Source organism: Somniosus microcephalus, chromosome 15, assembly GCF_052327205.1.
Source record: "Somniosus microcephalus isolate GS21.2 chromosome 15, FLI_Smic_1.0, whole genome shotgun sequence".
Taxonomy (NCBI): Eukaryota; Metazoa; Chordata; class Chondrichthyes; order Squaliformes; family Somniosidae; genus Somniosus; species Somniosus microcephalus.
Window position 1 is genome coordinate 123,095,741 of NC_141001.1, and position 23,892 is coordinate 123,119,632.

At 47.8% G+C, this 23,892-nt stretch overlaps 1 protein-coding gene across 2 annotated transcripts in view; it reads left to right on the plus strand.

Annotated features, from left to right (window-relative positions):
* Positions 1-23,892, plus strand: part of rnf141 (ring finger protein 141) — a 191,167-nt gene that overhangs the window by 26,179 nt on the left and 141,096 nt on the right. For both annotated transcript variants that reach the window (XM_086008388.1, XM_086008391.1), the window contains exons 2-3: positions 5,620-5,788; positions 10,503-10,642. In XM_086008388.1, the coding sequence (XP_085864514.1) occupies positions 5,620-5,788; positions 10,503-10,642 (309 nt within the window). The remainder of the gene's footprint in view (positions 1-5,619; positions 5,789-10,502; positions 10,643-23,892) is intronic.

Sequence of the window (23,892 nt, forward strand, 5' to 3'; positions counted from 1 at the left end):
CGAGTCCTCTCCGCTGTGCCCGTTGCCGGGCTGCGTTCCGATTTCTGGGATGTGGCCCGAGTCCCCTCGGCTGTGCCGGTTGCTGGACCGCTGGGCTGCGGCCCGAGTCACCTCGCCTCCTCGAACTCGGTCCCGATGCCGCCGACTCAACCACCGCTGCTGAAGCCCCGTGTGGCTGCCGTTCACTGGTTTGTGTAGTTCTTCTCTTGTTTCTTTTTTTTTTTTGCTTTGGCTTTTTTTTTCCTCTATTTTCCTCTGGGTTTTTTTTTCTTTGGTAGTCTTTCTGGCAGTCTTTTCCTTCTCTACTTTGTCTAGACTAATCTAAACTTAAACTAACCTAAACTAAACTAACTTAACTAGAACTAAATTTAATTTTAAAACCTTTTTAAAAATTGAAATGAAATGAAACTTTTTTTCCCCACTTTAGACACTAAAAACACTAAAATCTCAGCAGCCCATCTTCAGCATGTGTATTCACTCCGTCTGCAATTCTCTCTCCCCACAGCAGCAGGAGCAGCTGGCAACACAACCTGCTCCTCTGACAAATCGCTTTATTGGCATGATAAGGTACATCTTATGTTGCCAAAGCATCAAAATACATTTATGGTTGAGCACATAAACGCAGTTCTATTCATACAGTGTATAAACAGGTATATCCCTGAGTGTATAAATATACATTCGCATTGTTTATATATATTCATTTCTTAGTTTACTGGTTGTCCCTCTGTTCATGGCAAGCTGTAACATAGTGTGCCGCCAGTGTTACACAGCTTCTCTCCCCTCCCAGTAGGAATGGGAGTTTTTGGTTGTCATTCAGATTTCTGAATTCAGGGCATATTTGTGAGAATTTTTGGTAGAAATTCTCCCTGATGTCCTGATATTTTCCACAGGCTGTGAGGAAGTGCATCTCTGTCTCCACTACTCCCTGACTGCAGTGAGAGCATATCCTGTCTTCTCTTGGCAGCCTGGTCTGCCTGTGTCTGCCTTTTTCGATCGCTAGGCTATGTTCGCTAAGTCTGTACCTTGTCAAGGTTCTTCTCAGTTTGTTATCCTTTACCACCCTCCCCCTCTATCACCCACCCTCCCCCTCTATCACCCACCCTCCCCCTCTATCACCCACCCTCCCCCCTCTATCACCCACCCTCCCCCCATCAGCCCCCCACCCCCTCTATCACCCCCCCACTCTATCACCCCCCTACCCCCTCTATCATCCCCCCTCCCCCTCTATCAACCCCCCTCCCCCCTCTATCACCCCCCCACTCTATCACCCACCCTCCCCCCATCACCCACCCTCCCCCCTCTATCACCCCCACTCCCCCGTAGCCCTGTATCGTCCACTGCTTGAAATACTAGTCCAATTACAAGAACAACAACTTGCATTTGTACAGCGCCTTTAACGTAGTAAAACGTCCCAAGGCGCTTCACAGGAGCGATTATCAAACAATATTTGACACCGAGCCACACAAGGAGATATTAGGGCAGGTGACCAAAAGATTGGTCAAAGAGGTAGGTTTTAAGGAGCGTCTTAATGGAGCACAAAGAGGCGGAGAGGTTTAGGGAGGGAATTCCAGAGCTTGGGCCCAGGCAGCTGAAGGCACGGCCGCCAATGGTGGAGCGATGGAAATCGGGGATGGACAAGAGGCCGGAATTGAAGGAGCGCAGAGATCTCAGAGGGTTGTGGGGCTGAAGGAGGTTACAGAGATAGGGAGGGGCGAGGCCATGGAGGGTTTTGAACATGAGGATGATAATTTTAAAATCGAGGCGTTGCCGGACTGGGAGTCATGTAGGTCAGTGAGCACAGGGGGTGATGGGTGAATGGGACTGGGTGCGAGTTAGGACATGGGGCAGTGAGCACAGGGGGTGATGGGTGAATGGGACTGGGTGTGAGTTAGGACACGGGGCAGTGAGCACAGGGGGTGATGGGTGAACAGGACTGGGTGTGAGTTAGGACACGGGGCAGTGAGCACAGGGGGTGATGGGTGAACGGGACTGGGTGTGAGTTAGGACACGGGGCAGTGAGCACAGGGGGTGATGGGTGAACGGGACTGGGTGTGAGTTAGGACACGAGGCAGTGAGCAGAGTGGGTGATGGGTGAACGGGACTGGGCGTGAGTTAGGACACGGGGCAGTGAGCACAGAGGGTGATGGGTGAATGGGACTGGGTGTGAGTTAGGGCACGGGGCAGTGAGCACAGGGGGTGATGGGTGAACAGGACTGGGTGTGAGTTAGGACACGGGGCAGTGAGCACAGGGGGTGATGGGTGAACGGGACTGGGACGGGGCAACAGTGTTTTGGATGAGGTGAAGTTTATGAACTAAACAGTGTCTGCAGCCCCAACCACTTCCTCTGTTCATTAGATTCTTCATGAATGAAGGCTCCAGCTTCAGTCGTTTTGTCTGATAGATCAATAACCTACGTAGACACTAGTCATGACATTCTTTGACAGAATGGAGGGGACGAAGGGGTGATTTAATAGAGATGTTAGAAAGAGATGGGACAGAGTAGATCAAACAGACTGTTTAAAGTGATGGAGGATGTAATGTATATACATTTAAGGGGGGAACTATCTTTTACAGCTCATGTATACTGCAGTACTGGCAGTGACCACACCTGTATATAGCACTGAGTAGTAATCTGTACAGATCAGTTCCAGTGTGAGCCATGTCGAGTAAACACCTGTTGTACCGTTCTCCGCAGTCTGTGTCTGATTATACACAGACACAACAGAGGAGACACAGATATAAGATTAAAGGAGAAGAGATTCACGACAGAGAGCAGGAGAAACTTCTTCATGTGGAGGGTTGCGAGGCTATGGAATTCACAACCTGAGCTAGTGACTGAAGCAGAGACCATAGAATAGAGTCATAGAATCATAGAATCATAGAATGGTTACAGCACAGGAGGTGCCCGTCGCGCCCGTGCCGGCTCTCTGCGAGAACACTTCAGCTAGTCCCACTCCCCCGCCCTTGCCCCGGAGCCCTGAAAATGTATTTCCTTCAGGTGCTTATCCAACTCCCTTTTGAAAGCTGTGATTGAGTCTGCCTCCACCACCCTTTCCGACAGTGCATTCCAGATCCTCACCACTCACTGCGTAAAAAGGTTTTTCCTCAGGTAGCCTTTGACCATGTCATCATTTACAAATAGGTTAGAAGGTTAAGGGGAGATTTGATAGAGGTGTTTAAAGTCATGAGGGGTTTTGATGGAGTAAATAAGGAGGAACTGTTTCCAATATCAGGAGGGTCGGTAACCAGAGGACACAGATTGAAGATAATCGGCAAAAAAAGCCAGAAGGGAGATGAGGAAATATTTTTTTACGCAGCGAGTTGTTGTGATCTGGAACGCGCTGCCTGAAAGGGCGGTGGAAGCAGATTCAATAATAACTTTCAAAAGGGAATTGGATAAATAATTGAAGGGGAAAAATTTGCAGGGCTGTGGGGAAAGAGCAGGGGGGAGTGGGACTAATTGGAGAGCTCTTTCAAAGAGCCAGCACAGGCACAATGGGCCAAATGGCCTCCTTCCGTGCTGTGATTCTATGTTAGGCGGTTGAAGGAAAGAGGGATGAAGGGATCTGGGAACAGGTCGGGTACACGGGATTAGGATCCTGTTCATGTGGAGGGTAAACGCCAACATGGATTGGCTGGGTCAAATTGCCTGCTTCCATGTCCTCATTTCTGTGCGAGTCGATGCATCATAAAGAAACTCCAAAGATTCTGTCGCTGTGGGGAACTCAAGGCAGATGGGATAGACCTCGAAAAACCAAGGAAATGAAAGCGGAACGAAACAAGTTTCTGGTTCATATTTTTAGGCATTCCATAAATTACAGGAACTGTAACCAAGGACTGAAGGATAACAAATATTATTCTGATGTTCAAATAAGGGCTGAGAGAGATTGTTACATCTGCCTCCATTGTTACATCTGCCTCCATTGAGAGATAAGAAGGACGGACGTAGAAGCAATAGGTCATGTCTTGTACTGGAACTCTTGGAGGCTATAATTAAATTACTGGATAAGAGCTCGCCAGTGCATGTAACCCTCCCCACCCTGCCCCACCCTGCTGTGTTCTCCTTTTTAAGTATTTATCCAATTCCCTTTTGAAAGTTACTATTGAATCTCCAGCTGGGGCCTAACCAGTAATTTATAAAGGTTTAGCATGACATCCTTGCTTTTGTAAAGGATATATGAATATTTAAGAACATAAGAATTAGGAGCAGGAGTCGGCCACACGGCCCCTCGAGCCTGCTCCACCATTCAATAAGATCATGGCTGATCTTCGACCTCAACTCCACTTTCTTGCCCGATCCCCATATCCCATGATTCCCCTAGAGTCCAAAAATCTATCGATCTCAGCCTTGAATATACTCAACGGCTCAGCATCCACAGCCCTCTGGGGCAGAGAATTCCAAAGATTCACCACCCTCTGAGTGAAGAAATTCCTCCTCATCCCAGTCCTAAATGGCCGACCCCTTATTCTGAGACTGTGACCCCTCATTCTCGACACTCCAGCCAGGGGAAACATTCTCTCAGCATCTACCCTGTCAAGCCCTCTAAGAATTTTATACGTTTCAATGAGATCACCTCTTCTAAACTCCAGAGAGTATCGGCCCAATCTACTCAATCTCTCCTCATAGGACAACCCTCTTATCCCAGGGATCAATCTAGTGTTGAACATTATACATTGATTCTGATTACACACTTCATTGCACAGAGGTTTTGGCCCGAATCTATGGATCCCCAGACTGTCGGGGGAGTCACTGAGTGATGACCAAATACCTCTCCATGGGGGTGGACAGGGAGCTTGTATTTTGAACACTCCTCAGAGGCCAGGCTAAGAGTGGCATTGCCATAGGCCAGGATCAGATCCCTGACCATCCTCTCTACCAGGGAGTGGTCACCAGTAGGGAAACACATCATGAGGGAGGTGAAACTACACATTTGTTTGAAAGTGAGAGAGGAATAAATAAAGCCCTGCCTCCCCACCTTCAAAGGCTTCAGCAAAATTGACATACGGAAAACAGGAAATTGTGTTTCTTTCCCCGTGTACGACCGGTTAACGGAATCTCCACCTGCAAAACCACATCTTGCAAAGACACGTGTCCCGTGATTCGTTAGCAGGTTGTTAACTTTAGGACAAAGTTGAGCCCCTTGAACATCCCTTCGCTCCACCATTGGTGGCCGTGCCTTCTGTTGCCTGGGCCCTAAGCTCTGGAATTCCCTCCCTAAACCTCTCCGTCTCGCTACCTCTCTCTCCTCCTTTAAGACGCTCCTTAAAACTGACCTCTTTGACCGAGCTTTTGGTCACCTGTCCTAATATCTGCTTATGTGACTCAGTGTCTGATTTACGCTCCTGTGTAGCACTTTTGGCTGTTAAAGGCGCTTTAAAGTTGTTGTTGGGGGTTTTTTGAGTTTACAAAATGATCTACCATCTTGCAAGCTTCCACTTTTCTGCATTGTGTTTTGACTTAAAATTGTAACTGGTTTTCAAACCCTACGTTTTGTCCATACTTTTCAATATTACCTTGGTCTGAGCTAACCCCTGTAACCATCAGAGAGAGGAAATTTTCATCCCATCGATGTGCGGTGATTCCTGTTTCGTGTCTGATGATGCTCTTTCCATTGCAGATATTATAATTAGCCAATGTCGAATTTGGGGAGTTTTCCACCTTACCGTGCAAGGTGACTACCAACTGTCTCAGACACAAGCGCGTAGCGCCTGCAACCTCTTTGGCACAGGGTTGGCAACAAAGGAACAGGTTGACCTTGCGCATCAGCAAGGCTTCGAAACGTGCAGGTGAGTTGGTGCCTCATCACAAGATCACCACCATCAGCTCTCAACTGGCTCAACGGTCAGTCAATCTTATTAGAAGCACAGGTTTATCCTACTGGCTGTTGTCTGAAATATAAAAAGAGTACTGTGCCAAAACTAACCGGGTTCCCACACTGTCTTTTAGTAGGGATGGTGCAGTGGGTTGGCACAGTGTCCTGTAGTAAGGATGATCCATTGAATCACTCAACGTCCCAACTGGTGGTGGAGATCCGGTCGACAGTCCGCCTTGCATATAAAACGAGGGCCGAGGAATGTGGTTCAGATTCACACAGGCTCAGGATTTTGGGTGGAAGTCCAGCCCCCAACCACCTTGGAGCGAGATTATGGAAGTCCAGCTTTAAGGGTCCTTTAATGAAATGATATTGGCAGTCTCGACCAGCTCTTATTGGCCACAAGTCCTAAGCATAGACTGTCTCCTGCCCCACACTTACCATTAATTGGCAAACGGACCCAGAAGCTGCAAAATGGCTGCTGTAGGAAGTAGAAAGCAAATTAACTCGAGCTGATGTGGCCCTTGCCTCCTGTTAGCCAGTCACACCGAGTGATATTGACAGAGATCGCTCAAGTCGGGCCTGTCCTCCGCTCTGAGAGATAAAAGAAGAAAGAATTCCCATTTCTCCAGCGCCTTCCATGACCTCAGGACATCCCAAAGCGCTTTACAGGCAATGAAGTACTTTTTGAAGTGTGGTCACTGTTGTAATGTAGGAAACACGGCAGCCAATTGCACACAGCAAGCTCCCACAAACAGCAATGTGATAATGACCAGATAATCTGTTACATAAGAAATAGGAGCAGGAGTAGGCCATACGGCCCCTCGGGCCTGCTCCGCCATTCAATAGGATCATGGCTGATCCGAATCTAGACACACGTCCACTTCCCTGCCCTCTCCCCGTAACCCCTAATTCCCTTATCTGCTAGCAAAATGTCTATCTCCATTTTAAATTTATTTAATGTTGCAGCTTCCACAGCTCTCTGAGGTAGCAAATTCCATAGATTTACTACCCTCTGAGTGAAGAAGTTTCTCCTCATTTCAGTTTTGAAAGGGCAGCCCCTTATTCTAAGATTATGCCCCCTAGTTCTAGTCCCACCCATCAGTGGAAACATCCTCACCGCATCCACCCGATCAAGCCCCCACAATCTTATATGTTTCGATAAGATCGCCTCTCATTCTTCTGAACTCCAATGAGTAGAGTCCCAACCTACTCAACCTTTCCTCATACGTCAACCCCCTCATCTCTGGAATCAACTGAGTGAACCTTCTCTGAACCGCCTCGAGAGCAAGTATATCTTTTCTTAAATATGGAAACCAAAACTGCACACAGTATTCCAGGTGTGGCCTCACCAATACCCTGTATAACTGCAGCAAGACTTCCCTGTTTTTATACTCCACCCCCCTTGCAATAAAAGCCAAGATTCCATTGCCCTTCCTGATCACCTGCTGCACCTGCATACTAATTTTTGTGTTTCATGCACCAGGATCCCCAGATCCCTTTGTACTGTAGCACTTTGCAGTTTCTCTCCATTTAGATAATAACTTGCTCTTTGATTTTTTTCTGCCAAAGTGCATAACCTCACACTTTCCAACATTATATTGCATCTGCCAAATCTCTGCCCACTCACTTAGCCTGTCTATGTCCTTTTGCAGGTTTTTTATGTCCTCCTCACTCACTGCTTTCCCTCCCATCTTTGTATCGTCGGCAAACTTGGATATGTTGCACTCGGTCCCTTCCTCCAAATCGTTAATATAGATTGTAAAGAGTTGGGGTCCCAGCACTGACCCCTGCGGAACACCACTAGTTACTGATTGCCAGCCCGAGAACGAACCATTTATCCCAACTCTTTGTTTTCTGTTAGATAGCCAATCTTCCACCCATGCCAGTATATTACCCCCAATCCCATGATTTTTTATCTTGATCAGTAATCTTTTGTGTGGAACCTTGTCAAATGCCTTTTGGAAGTCCAAATACACTACATCCACTGGTTTCCCTTTATCCACCCTGTATGTTACATCCTCAAAGAATTCGAGAAAATTTGTCAAACATGACTTCCCCTTCGTCAAACCATGCTGACTCTGTCCTATTAAATTATGTTTATCCAAATGCTCTGTTACTGTTTCCTTAATAATGGACTCCAACATTTTGCCAACCACAGGTGTTAGGCTAACTGGTCTATAGTTTCCAGCTTTTTGTCTACTTCCCTTCTTAAATAAGGGTGTTACATTAGCAGTTTTCCAATCTGCCAGGACCTTTCCTGAGTCCAGGGAGTTCTGGAAAATGATCACCAATGCATCCACAATCCCTACCGCCACTTCTCTCAAGACCCTAGGATGTAGGCCATCAGGTCCGGGGGATTTATCCGCCTTAAGTCCCATTATTTTACTGAGTACCATCTCCTTAGTGATTTTAATCGTGTTTAGCTCCTCCCCCCCATTGCCCCCTGTTTGTCCAGTGTTGGGATATTTTGAGTGTCCTCTACTGTAAAGACTGATACAAAATATTTGTTCAGCGTCTTTGCCATCTCCATGTTCCCCACCACTAGTTTCCCAGTCCCATCCTCTAAGGGACCAACGTTCACTTTAGCCACCCTTTTTCTTTTTATATAGCTGTAGAAACTCTTGCTATCTGTTTTTATATTTTTTGCTAGTTTACTTTCATAATCTATCTTCCCTTTCTTAATTAATCTTTTAGTTATTGTTTGCTGGCTTTTAAATGCTTCCCATCTTCTATCCTCCCACTAGATTTGGCTAATTTATATGCCCTTGTTTTCAGTCGAATACTATCCTTTATTACTTTACTAAGCCACGGATGGCTGTCTTTTCTTTTACTCCCCTTTTTCCTCAGTGGAATATATTTATCTTGAAAGATGTGAAATATCTCCTTGAATGTAGACCACTGCTCTTGTACCGTCTTACACTTTAATCTGTTTTCCCAGTCCACTTTAGTCAATTCTACTCTCATACCTTCATAGTCTCCTTTATTTAAGCTTAGTACGCTGGTTTGAGATCCAACTCTCTCACCCTCAAACTGAATTTGGAATTCAACCATATTATGGTCACTCATTCCAAGGGGATCCTTTACTAGGACATTTTTTATTAATCCTGTCTCATTACACAGGACCAGATCTAAGATTGCCTGCCCCCTGGTTGGTTCAGTTACATACTGCTCAAGGAACCCGTCCCTAATACACTCTATGAACTCTTCCTCAATGCTGCCATGCCCAATTTGATTAGTCCAGTCAATATGAAAGTTAAAATCCCCCATGATTATAGCTGTTCCCTTATTACAAGCCCCAACTATTTCCTGATTTATACTCCGACCAACAGAGTTGCAACTGTTAGGAGGCCTAGTGACTTTTTCCCCTTATTATTCCTTATCTCCACCCAAACTATTTCACTATCCTGATCCTTTGACCCAATATCATTTCTGACTATTGCAGTGATTCCATCCTTGATTAACATAGCAACCCCACTTCCCTTTCCTTCCTGTCTGTCCTTCCTAATTGTCAAATACCCTTGTATGTTTAGTTCCCAGTCATGATTATCTTGCAGCCATGTTTCCGTAATGGCCACCAGATCATACCCATGTGTAGTTATTTGCACCGTCAACTCGTCAATTTTGTTACGAATGCTGCGTGTATTCAGATAAAGAACTTTCAAATATGTTTTCTGATGATTTATTCCTGCTTTTACCCCTTTTACTACTTTACCTTTATCATTATACATTCTGTCCCTTCCTGACATGCTCTGGTTTTTAATTCCCCCACTGCTACCTTGCTCTATTGCCTTCTCCGCTGTCATTTTATTTTTCGCTCTCTTAAAACCTCCCCCCCACTAATTAGTTTAAAGCCCTCTGTTTTAATGATGTTGGTTGAGGGATAAATATCGGCCAGGACACTGGGGAGAATGCCCTTGCTCTTCTCGAAATAATGCCATGGGATCTTTTACGTCCACCCGAGAGAACAGACAGGGCCTCCGTTTAATGTCTCATCCGAAAGATGGCACATCGACAGTGCAGCACTCCCTCAGCACTGCTTTCCGACAACGCGGCACTCCCTCAGTACTGACCCTCCGACAGTGCAGCGCTCCCTCAGCACTGCCCCTCCGACAGTGCAGCGCTCCCTCAGTACTGACCCTCCGACAGTGCAGCACTCCCTCAGTACTGCCCCTCCGACAGTGCAGCGCTCCCTCAATACTGACCCTCCGACAGTGCAGCACTCCCTCAGTACTGCCCCTCTGACAGTGCAGCACTCCCTCAGTACTGCCCCTCCGACAGTGCAGCGCTCCCTCAATACTGACCCTCCGACAGTGCAGCACTCCCTCAGTACTGCCCCTCCGACAGTGCGGCACTCCCTCAGTACTGCCCCTCCGACAGTGCGGCACTCCCTCAGTACTGCCCCTCGACAGTGCGGCACTCCCTCAGTACTGCCCCTCCGACAGTGCGGCGCTCCCTCAGTACTGCCCCTCCGACAGTGCGGCACTCCCTCAGTACTGCACTCGAGTGTCAGCCTAGATTTTATGCTCAAGTCTCTGGCCTACCAGCTTCTGGGAAAGGGGTCTCTACCTCAGTCCCCGAGCCTAACTCCCTGCTCTGCTCTCCTCGGCGGTACACAGGCACTGATTCTCGAAGGAGTTACATTAAAAGGTTTCATGGGGGTGTTATTTTTTGTGTCTCCCCTCTAGGCATGGTTGGGTGGATGACGGTTTTGTTGTTATTCCGAGAATCAGTTCGAAGACGCAATGCGGAAAGAACGGAACGGGCGTGTTGATCTGGAATGTTGAGACTGACCAACCGTACGATGGTTACTGCTTCCGACAGAATGGTAACTGGAGCTCACCCACAATAGCGTTAGAGTTTGTAAGACTTTAACACAAGCACCGCCTGAAGAGATTGAACATTAAAATGGCCGCGCATTCTTCATGTACAATGAGCAAAGGGATATGGGAGCCCAAGCAATGTTCCCTTTAATTACTTTTTGGTTGCGCGGCCCCTTTAAGGGGTTTTTCCCATTTAAAAGCTGGTGAGCCGGCTGCGCGGGAGCTTCAGAGCGCCGCAAGGGAACACTGAGTCCCAAATACACAAATCATTAAAAGCTCGTGGACAGGAAAAAGGACAGGAACAAAAACAATCAAAAGAGCGAATGGAATGTTGGCCTTTATCTCCAGGGGGCGGGAACACGAAGAGTTGGAAGTTCTGTTCCAGTTGTATACAGCTCTGGTTAGACCCCATCTGGAATAATTGAATATTTTTAAGGCAGATTCTTGATAAGCAAGGAGTGAAAGGTTATCGTGGGTAGGCGGGAATGTGGAGTAATCAGATCAGCCATGATCTCATTGAATGGCGGAGCAGGCTCGAGGGGCGGAGCAGGCTCGAGGGGCAGAGCAGGCTCGAGGGGCCTTATGGTGGAGCAGGCTCGAGGGGCCGTGTGGCGGAGCAGGCTTGAGGGGCGGAGCAGGCTCGAGGGGGCGTGTGGCGGAGCAGGCTCGAGGGGGCGTGTGGTGGAGCAGGCTCAACGGGGCGTGTGGTGGAGCAGGCTCAAGGGGCCGAGGGGCGGAGCAGGCTCGAGGGGCCGAGGGGCCAAGCAGGCTCGAGGGGCCGTGTGGTGGAGCAGGCTGGAGGGGCGGAGCAGGCTGGAGGGGCCGTGTGGCGGAGCAGGCTCGAGGGGCCGAGGGGCAGAGCAGGCTGGAGGGGCCGTGTGGCGGAGCAGGCTCGTGTGGCGGAGCAGGCTCGAGGGGCCGAGGTGCAGAGCAGGCTCGAGGGGCCGAGGGGCAGAGCAGGCTCGAGTGGCCGAGGGGCAGAGCAGGCTCGAGGGGCCGAGGGGCAGAGCAGGCTCGAGTGGCCGAGGGGCGGAGCAGGCTCGAGGGGCTGAGGGGCAGAGCAGGCTCGAGTGGCGGAGCAGGCTCGAGGGGCCGAGTGGCCGACTCCTGCTCCTAATTTGTATGTTGGTATAACTGGGTTCAGTTCTGGGCCCCGCGACTCGGGAAGGATATATTGGCCTTGGAGGGGGTGCAGCGCAGATTCACCAGAATGATACCGGGGCTAAAAGGGTTAAATTATGAGGTCAGGTTGAATATACTTGGTTTGTATTCCCTTGAGTTTAGGAGATTGAGGGGAGATCTGATTGAGATGTTTAAAATGTTAAAAGGATTCGATAGGGCCGATAGCGAAAAGCTATTCCCTCTGGTGGGAGAGTCAAGACCAAAGGGACATAGTCTAAAAATTAGAGCCAGGCCGTTTAGGAGTGAAATCAGGAAATATTTTTCCACACAAAACTTAGTGGAAATCTGGAACACTCTCCCCCAAAAAGCTGTGGATGCTGGGGGTTAATTGGAGCTTTCAAGAGTGAGATTGATAGATTTTTGTTGGGTAAGGGTATCGAGGGATACGCAGCAAAGGTGGGTAAATGGGGTTGAGGTGGAGGTCAGCCATCATCTGATAGAATGGCAGAGGAGGTTAAGGGGAGACCTAATAGAGGTGTTCAAAATGATGAGGGGTTTTGATAGAGCAAGTAGGAAGAAACTGTTTCCTCTAGCAAGTGGGTCGGTGGCCAGAGGTCATAGATTTAAAATAACTGGCAAAAGAGCTAGAGGGGAAAGGAGGAGAATCTTTTCCAGACGGAGGGTTGCTAAGATCTGGAACACACTCCCTGAAAGGGCGGTGGAATCAGATTCAATAAGAACTCTCAAAAGGCAATTGGACATGTATTTGAAGAGGATTAAGTTGCAGGGCTAGGGGGAAAGAGCAGGGGGGAGTGGGACTAATTGGAGAGCTCTTTCAAAGAGCCGGCACAGGCACGATGGGCCGAATGGCCTCCTCCTGTTCCTTTGTTCCAAATACAACATGAAGCAGACAAAGACAGATAACTTCTTTTTAACAATTTAGAAGCCCAAAGTGGGCAGCAAAGTGCAGGACACCAGCAAGTTGGAAAGAGTATGGCAGAAATTGAAAATTAAAGGGGAGGTTAGAAGGTAGGATTGTCTGCCACAAACTGCTGTTGAGCCAAAACAGAAAGATTTGTATTTCTCCCGTGCCTTTCAGGACCTAAGGATGCCCCAAAATGTTTCACAGCCAATGAAGTATTTTTTGAAGTGTGGTCACTGTTGTAATGTAGGAAACACATCAACCGATTTACGTTCAACAAGCTCCCGCAAATAGCAATATGATAATGACCAGATAATCTGTTTTAGTGATGTTGGTTAAGGGATAAATATTGGCCCCAGGACACCGGGGAGAACTCCCCTGCTCTTCTTCGAAATAGTGGCTGTGGGATCTTTTACATCTGTCTTGTTTTGCACACTTTGTACAAAACTAATAAATTGCAGGACAATGGAGTATTACAGTTTAAACTCTTTTATGAAGCATCAGGTCTGATCTTACTCACAGCAGTACAGTGTGGACAAGATGGAGTTCAGACTCCTAGCCTGGGTCTTCTAAACAATAGAAGACCTTACAGATGCCTGCAGGCCAATGATAAATCAATATGCAAATGTTACATCCCCTTTCTTTTAAAAGAAAAATGTTATGCATTACTTTTAAACCTTTCTTCTACATAATGTTCTCAGTAGCATAACATATAAGTAAACTCAGCATTTAACTAGCGCTGAAAACATCTCAACGTTTCAATAACGATGTACAGTTTTTTTTTAGGGCAGCGATCCGCCTACACCCTTTGACAGTTCACAAGTCAAGGATAACTCTAGGCTTGCCCTCTCGTCCCAACCTTGTGTGCTATGGAACTAAGCATGCTCCTGAATCAGTCAACAAATCAGGTTCAGGTTTAGGTTCAGGTAAGTATGATGTGTTTTGTGTATTGCTCTGTTCATCACACTCTGTTGAACTGATCCTCTTGTCGGAATGACGGTGTTGTTCCTTGGTGTTCAGGAGGTGCCTGCGATTGTGGCGGTACACCTGTCCTTCTGGGGTGCGGACGTGATACGATCGCTCAGTGTCAGCTGGCTGGATGACGACTGCTGGCTTCCAGCAGTCATGCTCCTGGATTCTGACGGATTCTCCATTGTGCAGCGGCGGCAGTTGTCTAGCTGACCTGTCATAGTAATTCTTTTGGTGTTGCTGTCTCTGTACACATTTTGCATGCACTTGCTTGCAGCTGACGACCTCTGGCTGCAGCTGCTGGTTGGTGCTTGGAAGGATTGAGCGAAGTCTGCGGCTCATCAATAGCTGTGCTAGTGACTTGAAGTTGTCAACCGGAGTGTTGCGGTACTCAAGGAGACTGATGTAGGGGTCTCTTTTGTCCGCTTTGGCTTTGTCCATGAGTGTTTTTGCAATCTGGACAGGTTTTTCAGCAAGGCCATTACTTTGAGGGTAATGTGGGGTTGATGTGACATGTGTGAAATCCCATGCCTTGGCAAACGACTCAAACTCTTTTGATTTGTATTGGGGGCCATTGTCTGAGACTAAAGTCTCTACAATGCCATGCCTGGCAAAGGCTGCTTTTAGCTTGTGGATCACACCTGCAGATGTGGTGCTGTGAAGCTTGTCCAATTCAAAAAATCTGCTGTAGTAAATAAACAGTCACTATGTAGTCCTCGTTGTTCCATGTGAACAGATCCATTGCCGCGACCTGCCAGGGCCTGTCTGGGATATGGTGAGGTATCATGGGCTCTTTGACATTTGATGGGCGGCGTTCTAGACAAATGGAACATTTTCCGACAATGTCCTCAATGTGTTTGCACATTCTGGGCCAAAACATAATGTCACGTGCTCTTTGTTTGCATTTTTCCATGCCCATATGTCCAGCATGAATTTTTGTCAACATCTCTTCTCTGAGACTGGTAGGAATGATGATTTTCTCCCCTTTGAAGACGATTCCGTTGATTTGTGACAGTTCGTCTCTGTGGTTCCAGAATTCAGATATGCTCTGAGGGCATTTCCTCCTTTCCTCAGGCCATCCTTCATGTATGACTTTGCTCAGCAGTGTGAGTTGCGCATCTTTCTCTGTTCCTGCTCAGACCTCCTTCAGTTTTGAGTCACTCACAGGTAAGCTGTTGTACACCATGTGCACCTGCACATCCATGCCTTCACTGAGGCTGCTGTCCTGGTAGCTAAGAGACTTTCTGGAGAGCATGTCTGCGACAGGAATGTCTTTGCCTGGATGGTGAATGATTGTGAAGTCGTACTTCTGTAGCTGAAGGGTCATTCTCTGTAGCCTTGGTGGGGCTGCGGCTAGTGGTTTCCTCATGATTGACTCGAGGGGCTTATGGTCGGATTCCACAATGACTTGTCGGCCATAGACGTACTGGTGGAAACGCTTACATCCGAACAGAATTGCATATAGCTCTTTCTCGATTTGAGCATAGTTGATTTCACTGTCTGTGAGAGATCTGGAAGCGTAGCCGATGGGCTTTCCTTCTTGCAGTAACACTGCACCTAGTCCATACTTTGACACGTCCACTTGTAGTCTGAGCTCTTTGTTGGGGTCGAAGTAGGCAAGAACTGGTCCTGGTTCTCTGGTGATTAGGTCTTTCATTTTCTGAAATGCTGTGTCATGTTGTTTGTCCCACAGGAACTCATTGGATTGTTTGAGCAACTGACACATGGGTGCATTGATTTCGGAGAGGCGCGGGGCAAACTTGGCTAAGTAGTTAACCATGCCAAGTACTGTCTCTAGCTCTGCGTGGTTCTTCGGCGGCTCCATCTTCTTGATGGCAGAGATTTTCTCTGGATCTGACTTAATGCCATCAGTTGAGAGGTGATGCCCGAAATAACTGATCTCGGTGGATCCGATTATGCTTTTCTCAGGGTTGAGCCGGATACCTTTCTCCCGTGATCTTTGTAGCATCGCACGGGGGTTCCTGTCATGTTCCTCTCTATTCCTGCCACAGATGAGGATGTCGTCTACGATTGCGACTACTCCATCGAGGCCTTCATAGGTTTCATCGATCTTCCGCTGGAATTCATCCTGAGCTGAGATAAGACCAAATGGTAAACGCAGAAATCGGTAGCATCCAAATGGTGTGTTGAACGTTGTTAGCTTAGATGACTCTTCCGTGAGCTTGATAGTCCAGTATCCTGATCGTGCGTCCATTACACTGAAGTAACGTGCTCCCACTAGCTTGGGTGTGATGTCATCTAGCGTAGGTAGAGGGTAGTGAGGGCGTTTGATAGCCTTGTTCAAATCTCTGGGGTCGAGACAGACTCTGAGCTTGCCTGTACATGGTTTCTCAACCACTACTAACGCGTTGACCCACTCTGTCAGTTCTGTTTCCCGGACGATGATTTCTGTATTCTCCATGCTCTGCAGCTCCTCCTTCAGGCGACTACGTAGAGCAAGGGGTATCCTTCTCGGTGGGCAAACCACAGGGGTTGCTGCTGGGTCAAGGTGAATAGTGTATTCACCTGGGAATAGTCTGATTCCTTTGAAAACGTCAGCAAACTCCTCCATGACTGTCTGCTTCTCAACTGGTGCTGTCAATGATAGCACTAGCTTGACGAGGTCCATGTCTAAACATGCCTTTAGACCTAGCACTGGAGGTGCTTGAGTGTCAACAATGTAAAAGTTCAACATCATGTCGCTTTCTTTGTACTTGCATTTCATCACGCATGTGCCTTTTACAATGAGCTGCTCACCCCCATAGCTGGTCAGTCTGCGTGAGGTGGGCTGTAGCTCACACTCATCCTTCAAGCTGTGATACTCACTCAGAGGAATTACATTAACATGAGCTCCAGTGTCTAGTTTAAACCTAAGCTCTGTGCCCTGTTTTCCTATCTCAATTTTTGCAAAGGCTTGCTCAGTCTCTGAAATCTGTTTTTTCTGTGACACAGAATCAATAAACAGTTCCTCTGCATTTTGCTCTCTATCAGGCATTTGGCTGTCACTTTTCTAAAAACAATCCTGCAAACTTTAGCAAAGTGGTTCCCTTTACCACATTTAGTACATTGCCTTCCTTTGGCAGGGCAGTGCTCCTTTTCTCCATGCCAGTTGTTTCCACAATATCCACAGTTTTTGAAGTGTTTTATGTCTGTGTCGCCCATTTTTAGAACTCTCTCTGTTTTTTCTGTTCTGAAACACGCTCTCTGGGCAGTGTTCTTTGGTGTGTGTCTATTAACTGCGTGCACTGTCTGTTCACTCGAGCTGCTCGTGGTGCCGGTTATGGTTTTCAACTGTGCTTGGGCTATCTCGTGCGATCTAGCTATGTCTATAGCTTTGTCCAGCGTTAGCCCGGATCCAACATTCAAAAGTTTCTCTCTCACTTTAGCTGAATGTATTCCAAACACGATGCGGTCTCTGACCATCTCATCTTTATCTTCTGCATATTCACAGACTTTTACCAGCAGTTTTAACTCAGTCACGAACTGTTCAAACGACTCACTAGCTCCTTGTACTTTCTTCTGAAACTTGTACCTAGCGAATATCGCATTTGTCTTGGGCATCACATATGCTTCAAAATGGTCAAAATAAGTTTTCAGTACTTTTGCTTCATCCGCAGTGAGAGACCATGTGTTAAAAATGTCTCCCTTTTTCTCCGATCCACAGGAGTAGGTAGCTGCATCTTTCTTCCTCCCCTTTGCTTCTCAGTGGACCCGAGAACATCAACTCCACGTGTTGCTTGAACTTGCTCCATTCTCTAGCTAAGTTCAAAGATTCCCAATTCATTCGGGGTAAGGGAGCTCCAATGATGCCCAATTCAAATCCCACTTCTGACACCATGTCTTGTTTTGCACACTTTGTACAAAACTAATAAATTGCAGGACAACAGAGTATTACAGTTTAAACTCTTTTATGAAGCATCAGGTCTGATCTTACTCACAGCAGTACAGTGTGGACAAGATGGAGTTCGGACTCCTAGCCTGGGTCGTCTAAACAATAGAAGTCCTTACAGATGCCTGCAGGCCAATGACAACTCAGCATGTGATCACATGTGAATATAATAGGTATTCCTTACAGATGCCTGCGGGCCAATGATAATTCAGTATGTAAATGTTACAACATCCACCTGAGAGAGCAGACAGGGCCTCGGTTTAACGTCTCATCTGAAAGACGGCACCTCCAATAGTGCAGCACTCCCTCAGTACTGCCCCTCCGACAGGGCGGTGCTCCCTCAGTACTGACCCTCCGACAGTGCAGCACTCCCTCAGTGCTGCCCCTCTGACAGTGCGATGCTCCCTCAGTACTGCCCCTCCGACAGTGCGATGCTCCCTCAGTACTGCCCCTCTGACAGTGCGGCGCTCCCTCAGTACTGCCCCTCCAATAGTGCAGCACGCCCTCAGTACTGCCCCTCCGACAGTGCGGTGCTCCCTCAGTACTGTCCCTCCAACAGTGCGACGCTCCCTCCGTACTGTCCCTCCGACAGTGCAGTACTCCGTCAGTACTGCCTCTCCGACAGTGCAGCGTTCCCTCAGTACTGCACCTCCGACAGTGCAGTGATCCCTCAGTACTGCCCCACCGACAGTGCAGCGCTCCCTCAGTACTGCCCCTCCGACAGCACAGCGCTCCCTCAGTACTGCCCTTCCGACAGTGCTGCGCTCCCTCAGTACTGCCCCTCCGATGGTGCAGCACTCCCTCAGTACTGCCCCTCCGACAGTGCAGTGCTCCCTCAGTACTGCCCCACCGACAGTGCAGCACTCCCTCAGCACTGACTCTCTGACAGTGCAGCGCTCCCTCAGTACTGCCCCTTGGAAAGTGCAGCACTCCCTCAGTACTGCCCCTCCGACAGTGCGACGCTCCATCAGTACTGCCCCTCCAACAGTGCAGTGCTGCCTCAGTACTGCCCCTCCGACAGTGCAGCACTCCCTCAGTACTGACCCTCCGACAGTGCAGCACTCCCTCAGTACTGCCCCTCTGACACTGCAGCACTCCCTCAGTATTGCCCCTCCAACAGTGCAGCGATCCCTCATTACTGCCCCTCCAACAGTGCAGTGCTCCCTCAGTACTGCCCGTCCGACAGTGCAGCGTTCCCTCAGTACCGCCCTCCAAAAATGCAGCACTCCCTCAGTGCTGACCCTCTGACAGTGCAGTGCTCCCTCAGTACTGCCCCTCCAACAGTGCAGCGCTCCCTCAGTACTGCCCCTCCGACAGTGCAGCGCTCCCTCAGCACTGGCTCTCCGACAGTGCAGCGCTCCCTCAGTACTGCCCCTCCGACAGTGCAGCGCTCCCTCAGCACTGGCCCTCCGACAGTGCAGCGCTCCCGCAGTACTGCACTGGAGTATCAGCCTAGCTGTTTGTGCTCAAGTGTCTGGAGTGGGACTTGAACCCACAACCTCTGACTGAGAAGCGAGTGTGCTCTCTGCTGATCCGTGGGTGACACGGCAGAGCCCCTAAATACTTCGAAGAGGGAATTGGATTGTTGCTTGAACAAGTGGAATATTGAAGGGTACGGGGAACAAGCAGTGGAATTAAACCAGGAGAAAAACAGAACAGAAAAACAGAGCCGAATGGCCTGTTTCTATGACACCACCATTTGCATATGGAAATGCAGCACTTTGAAGTGCGAGACTTGAAGTGTGATACCGATAGTGTGCTGCCTGTAGTCTGACAAGTGTGAATAGGGAGTCACAACCAAGTGTAATATTTGGATGAAACAGGGTTAGAAGGCAGGGGGTAATTGGACCAGGGTATGGACCAGATAACTCAGAGCCTGTTTTAAAGTCATGCTGTCCTTGTTTTTATATAATGCTTTGCTTTACAATTATTCTTTATAGATAAACAACAAGGATTACAGCAGTTTGCGAAGCAGACTACTGTAATATAGTTGGTTGGAGCTGGAACACCGACCGAGGAGCTACAGCGCCACCACTGGTGGGAGGCTGTAATTACAGCATGACATGTTTACATCGGCAGTTTCCCTATTGAATGTGGACATAGGAATTTATAATGGCCCAGAACTTGGTGTCGGGGGCTTGCCGCGTGTGCAAGCCCCCGATCTGCACTCACCCTGCGCGCTGACATCTGAAGCCCGGGCCTGCTTGCATTTCCTGTCACAGGCCCGGTTCAGATGTCAGCGCGCTGTGCTAACCTGACCCAGCGGCGTAGTTAGTGCAATGTGCCGGCTGGGATCAGGTGAGCACTGTACAACCAATCAGGGGAGGGGAAGGTTCATTCATGAGTTTGAGAGTAAGAACTGTCAAACTCATGAAAACTACGGGGGCCCAAAACACTATTTAAACTTTAAATAAAAATTTAAAAAACATCCCAGTCATTAAATTAAGTATAAATAAGTTTAAAAAAATAATTTAAACAAAAATTTTTTTTTGTGAAAAAAATAAATTTTTAATAAAAAGGGTCTAAAACTAAACTTACCTTATTGTAGATTCTTTAAAATAATAAACCTGTGGAAAAAAAAATCTAAATTACACTAAAACACCACTTACCTGTAAAAATAAATACTGACGTGTGCTTTTTACAAGTGTAAAGACCGGAGGCCTTTAGACATGCGCAAATCCCCCAAAACAGAGGAAACCCAAGACGCACGCGCTGCCCCCTACAGCGCACACGCTAGCCTCTTCAACTCTTGGGTTAGAGGAGAGGAAATGCTGGTTTTCAGCGCATGCGCTGTGCATGCTGAAAACCGGCATTTCCTCCGGCCAGACGCGTGAGTACCCCTTCCGTACTCACGCATTTGGGGAGGAATTTCTGCCCCCATGAGAAAAGTTGACAGAAAAGTGTGACCAAAACTTGACAATAAGAAGCAAGATCTTAGAGACAGAAGATAAGCAGAGATTTGAAAATTTTCCATATAGCAGAGGTCAGGAGTTGAAATTGCACCATAGCAAGTTGTGAAATTGAACTCAATAAATCTGGGGGATTTGTGGTCTGGCACCATGAAATCTGCCGGATTGTCGTAAAAATCCAACTGGTTCACTGATGTTCCTTTAGAGAAGGAAACCTGCCGTCCTTACCTGGTCTGGGCCTATATGTGACTCCAGTCCCACACTGTGATTGGCTCTTAATATCCCCAGGTCACCAAGAGATGGGTGACACATGCTCAGTGTCACCCACATCCCAGGAAAAGATTAAAAAATACCACCACAGAGAAAGACTACCCATTTTATTCAACGAACGGAACTGACACCCAAACTCTGGTGCAGCCAACTCTCCGGTGATTCTACTACAGGCAGTTGAGTGAATTGAAAGAAACAAATAGGAAAAAGGGCCAAAAACAGGAAGAATCTCATTAACGTCAGGATGCAAAGTGTTTTGTAAAAGTCAGGAGTTCCGAAATGGCCTCTCCCTTCCTTCGTTGTAGAACCTCAGGAATAATTCAGCTCTGCGATGTCAGTAGCTCCCTGCGTAGGTCTGTGCCTTGGTGCGAGTTGGAAACTCGCTGAGCTTGTTTGAACGATGTTGGAGCAGCTATCAACCAATCCCTTGTCTTATTACGCAGCGTAGACTCGTTTGATATAATTTGCTTTGTGAGTCCCATCCCAGTATGATCCTTATAAACAAGCCATTTCAGTGCTACATAGGAACAGGAGGAGGCCATTCAGCCCCTCGAGCCTGTTCTGCCATTCAGTGAGATCATGGGTTATCTGTATCTCAACTCCATCTATCTGCCCTGGCTCCATGGTGTTGGGATTAATTCATAATCGGTGTCGTAGGTCAGGAAAAAGATACATCTACAGGATTTGTTCTCCAGGTGCTTACATTTGTTGCCCATCTCTGGTTGTCCATCCCTGATGGGTCTTCTTCTTGAACCGCCACAGTCCTTGGGGTGAAGATTCACCAGGCTGATACCTGGGATGGCAGGAATGACCTATGAGGAGAGATTGGGTCGATTGGGCTTGTACTCGCTGGAGTTTAGAAGAATGAGAGGGGATCTCATCGAAACTTATAAAATTCTAACAGGACTAGACAAACTAGATGCAGGAAGGATGTTCCCGATGGTCGGGGAGTCCAGAACCAGGGGTCACAGTCCAAGGATAAGTGGTAGGCCATTTAGGACAGAGATGAGGAGGAATTTCTTCACCCAGAGAGTGGTGAACCTGTGGAATTCTCTGCCAAAGAAGGGAGTAGAGGCCAATTCATCAAATATATTCAAGAAGGAGTTAGATATATTTCTTAAGGCTAAAGGGATCAAGGGATATGGGGAGAAGGCAGGGACAGGGTACTGAATTTGGATGATCAGCCATGATCTCATTGAATGGCGGAGCAGGCTCGAGGGGCCGAATGGCCTACTCCTGCTCCTATCTTCTATGTTTCTATGTTTCTATGGTGCTCATTATTGTGTTATACAGGAAACTTTCTGGTATCCGGCACTGACGGGACCGAGCTGGTGCCGGTCGATCAACACTGCCGGAGAAACCAGCGCTAATGCTAAAACATACGGAGCTTCTGAGCTCCGTATCTAGCAACAAACCCTGTTGCTTAGCAATAGCTTCAAAACAGTCGGCGCAGCTTGCAAGCATCTCTGTAGCTAAGCAACAGCTTCAGCTAGACGCTTGCAGAGCCAGGAATGGAGAAAAAAAGCAATGAAAAGTAAAAAAAGTTATCTGAACCGACTCCTGAATTTTGCCGGTGGATAGAGCATTCTGGAGATTTAACCTCCGTTTAAACGAAAGTTTCCTGTAATTCAATGCCAGGCCACCAGAGGTCTTTCAGAGTCAACCACATACTATGGACTGGAGTCACATGTAGGCCCAGACCGGGTAAGGACGGCAGATTCCCTTCACTGAAGGACATTAGTGAACCAGATAGGTTTTCATGACAATCCAACAGCCTCATGATCACTTTCCCTGGTGCCTGCCCCCTGCTCTCTTGACACTTGCTTGGGTACAGTTCCAAAGGCACAGACTGGCACTTCAGTGTCTCGCGAAGTGCCAATTTTTCATATATGAGTCTTGACAGTGATTGTTGATTTAATCGTGGGCCAAGACATCAGGAGATACACAGTAGGCCAGTCAGCACCAGTGAAGGGAAAAGACATTCTGGGCATTTACCCTTCATCAGAACGATGTATTCACTGCTCAAGATGTGGTCTCCTCTACAATGGGGAGGCCAGACGCAGATTGGGTGATTGGTTTGTTGAACACATCAGTTCAGTCCGCAATCTTGACCCCGAGCTTCCAGTTGCTTCCGCCCCCCTCCCACTCTGACCTCTCCGTCCTCGGCCTCTTGCACTGTTCCACCGAATGCTCAACGTAAGCTCGAGGAACAGCACCTCGTCTTTCGATTAGACACTTTACAACCTTCCAGAATTCAATAACTTCACAGCATAACCACTGGTCCCATTGTTTTGCACAGCAGCTGTTGACGTTTCTTAACTTGTCCTATTATCATCTCCTTTTGCCTCGCACCATCATCCTTATTGTCATTTAATCTCTCCCGCCTTCCATCCTATCACAGACCTTCCCTTTTGTCCTTTCCTCCCCTCCCCCTCTCTCCCTGCCCCAGAACTTGCTTAAAAACCTGTTGCATCTCCAACTTTTTCCAGTTCTGACGAAGGGTCTTCGACCTGAAACGTTAACTCTGTTTCTCTCTCCACAGATGATGCCTGACCTGCTGAGTGTTTCCAGCATTTTCTGTTTTTATTTCAGATTTCCAGCGTTTTTCTTTAATAAACTTACTTTCTCAGTTGCCTCCTTTCAAAGCTGAAAAGTCCAAGGGGTGAGATTGGTTTTGGGGACAGTGGTGCAGAAGGGGTGGGAGCAAATCGGCTGCCTGTTTTACTCCGCGCTCGATATTCTTTTCCATCGATTCACGATCGGCTGTTTTGCCCCAAGATTCTCCCGCCCTACCTCCTAACTCAGTCACCCTCACATCGGGATCGCTCTTCTCTGTGCTGGCCCAGGACACCACTCTTTCCCTTGTGTCTTTAACCAGCAATGCTACCCCACCTCCTTTTCCTTTTTGCCTATCTTTCCTGAATATGGATGTTGAGTTCCCAGCCTTGGTCACCCTGGAGCCATGTTTCCGCAATCCCAATCATATCATATCCATTTACCTCTATTTGCGCAGCTAATTCATCCACCTTATTACGAATGCTCCTCGCATTAAGACACAAGACCTTCAGGCTTGTTTTTTTAACACTCTTATACCTTTTAGAATTATTATTTACTGTGGCCATGTTTGATTTAAGGATAACAACAGTTGTTATTTCGGATTTCCAGCAGCTGCAG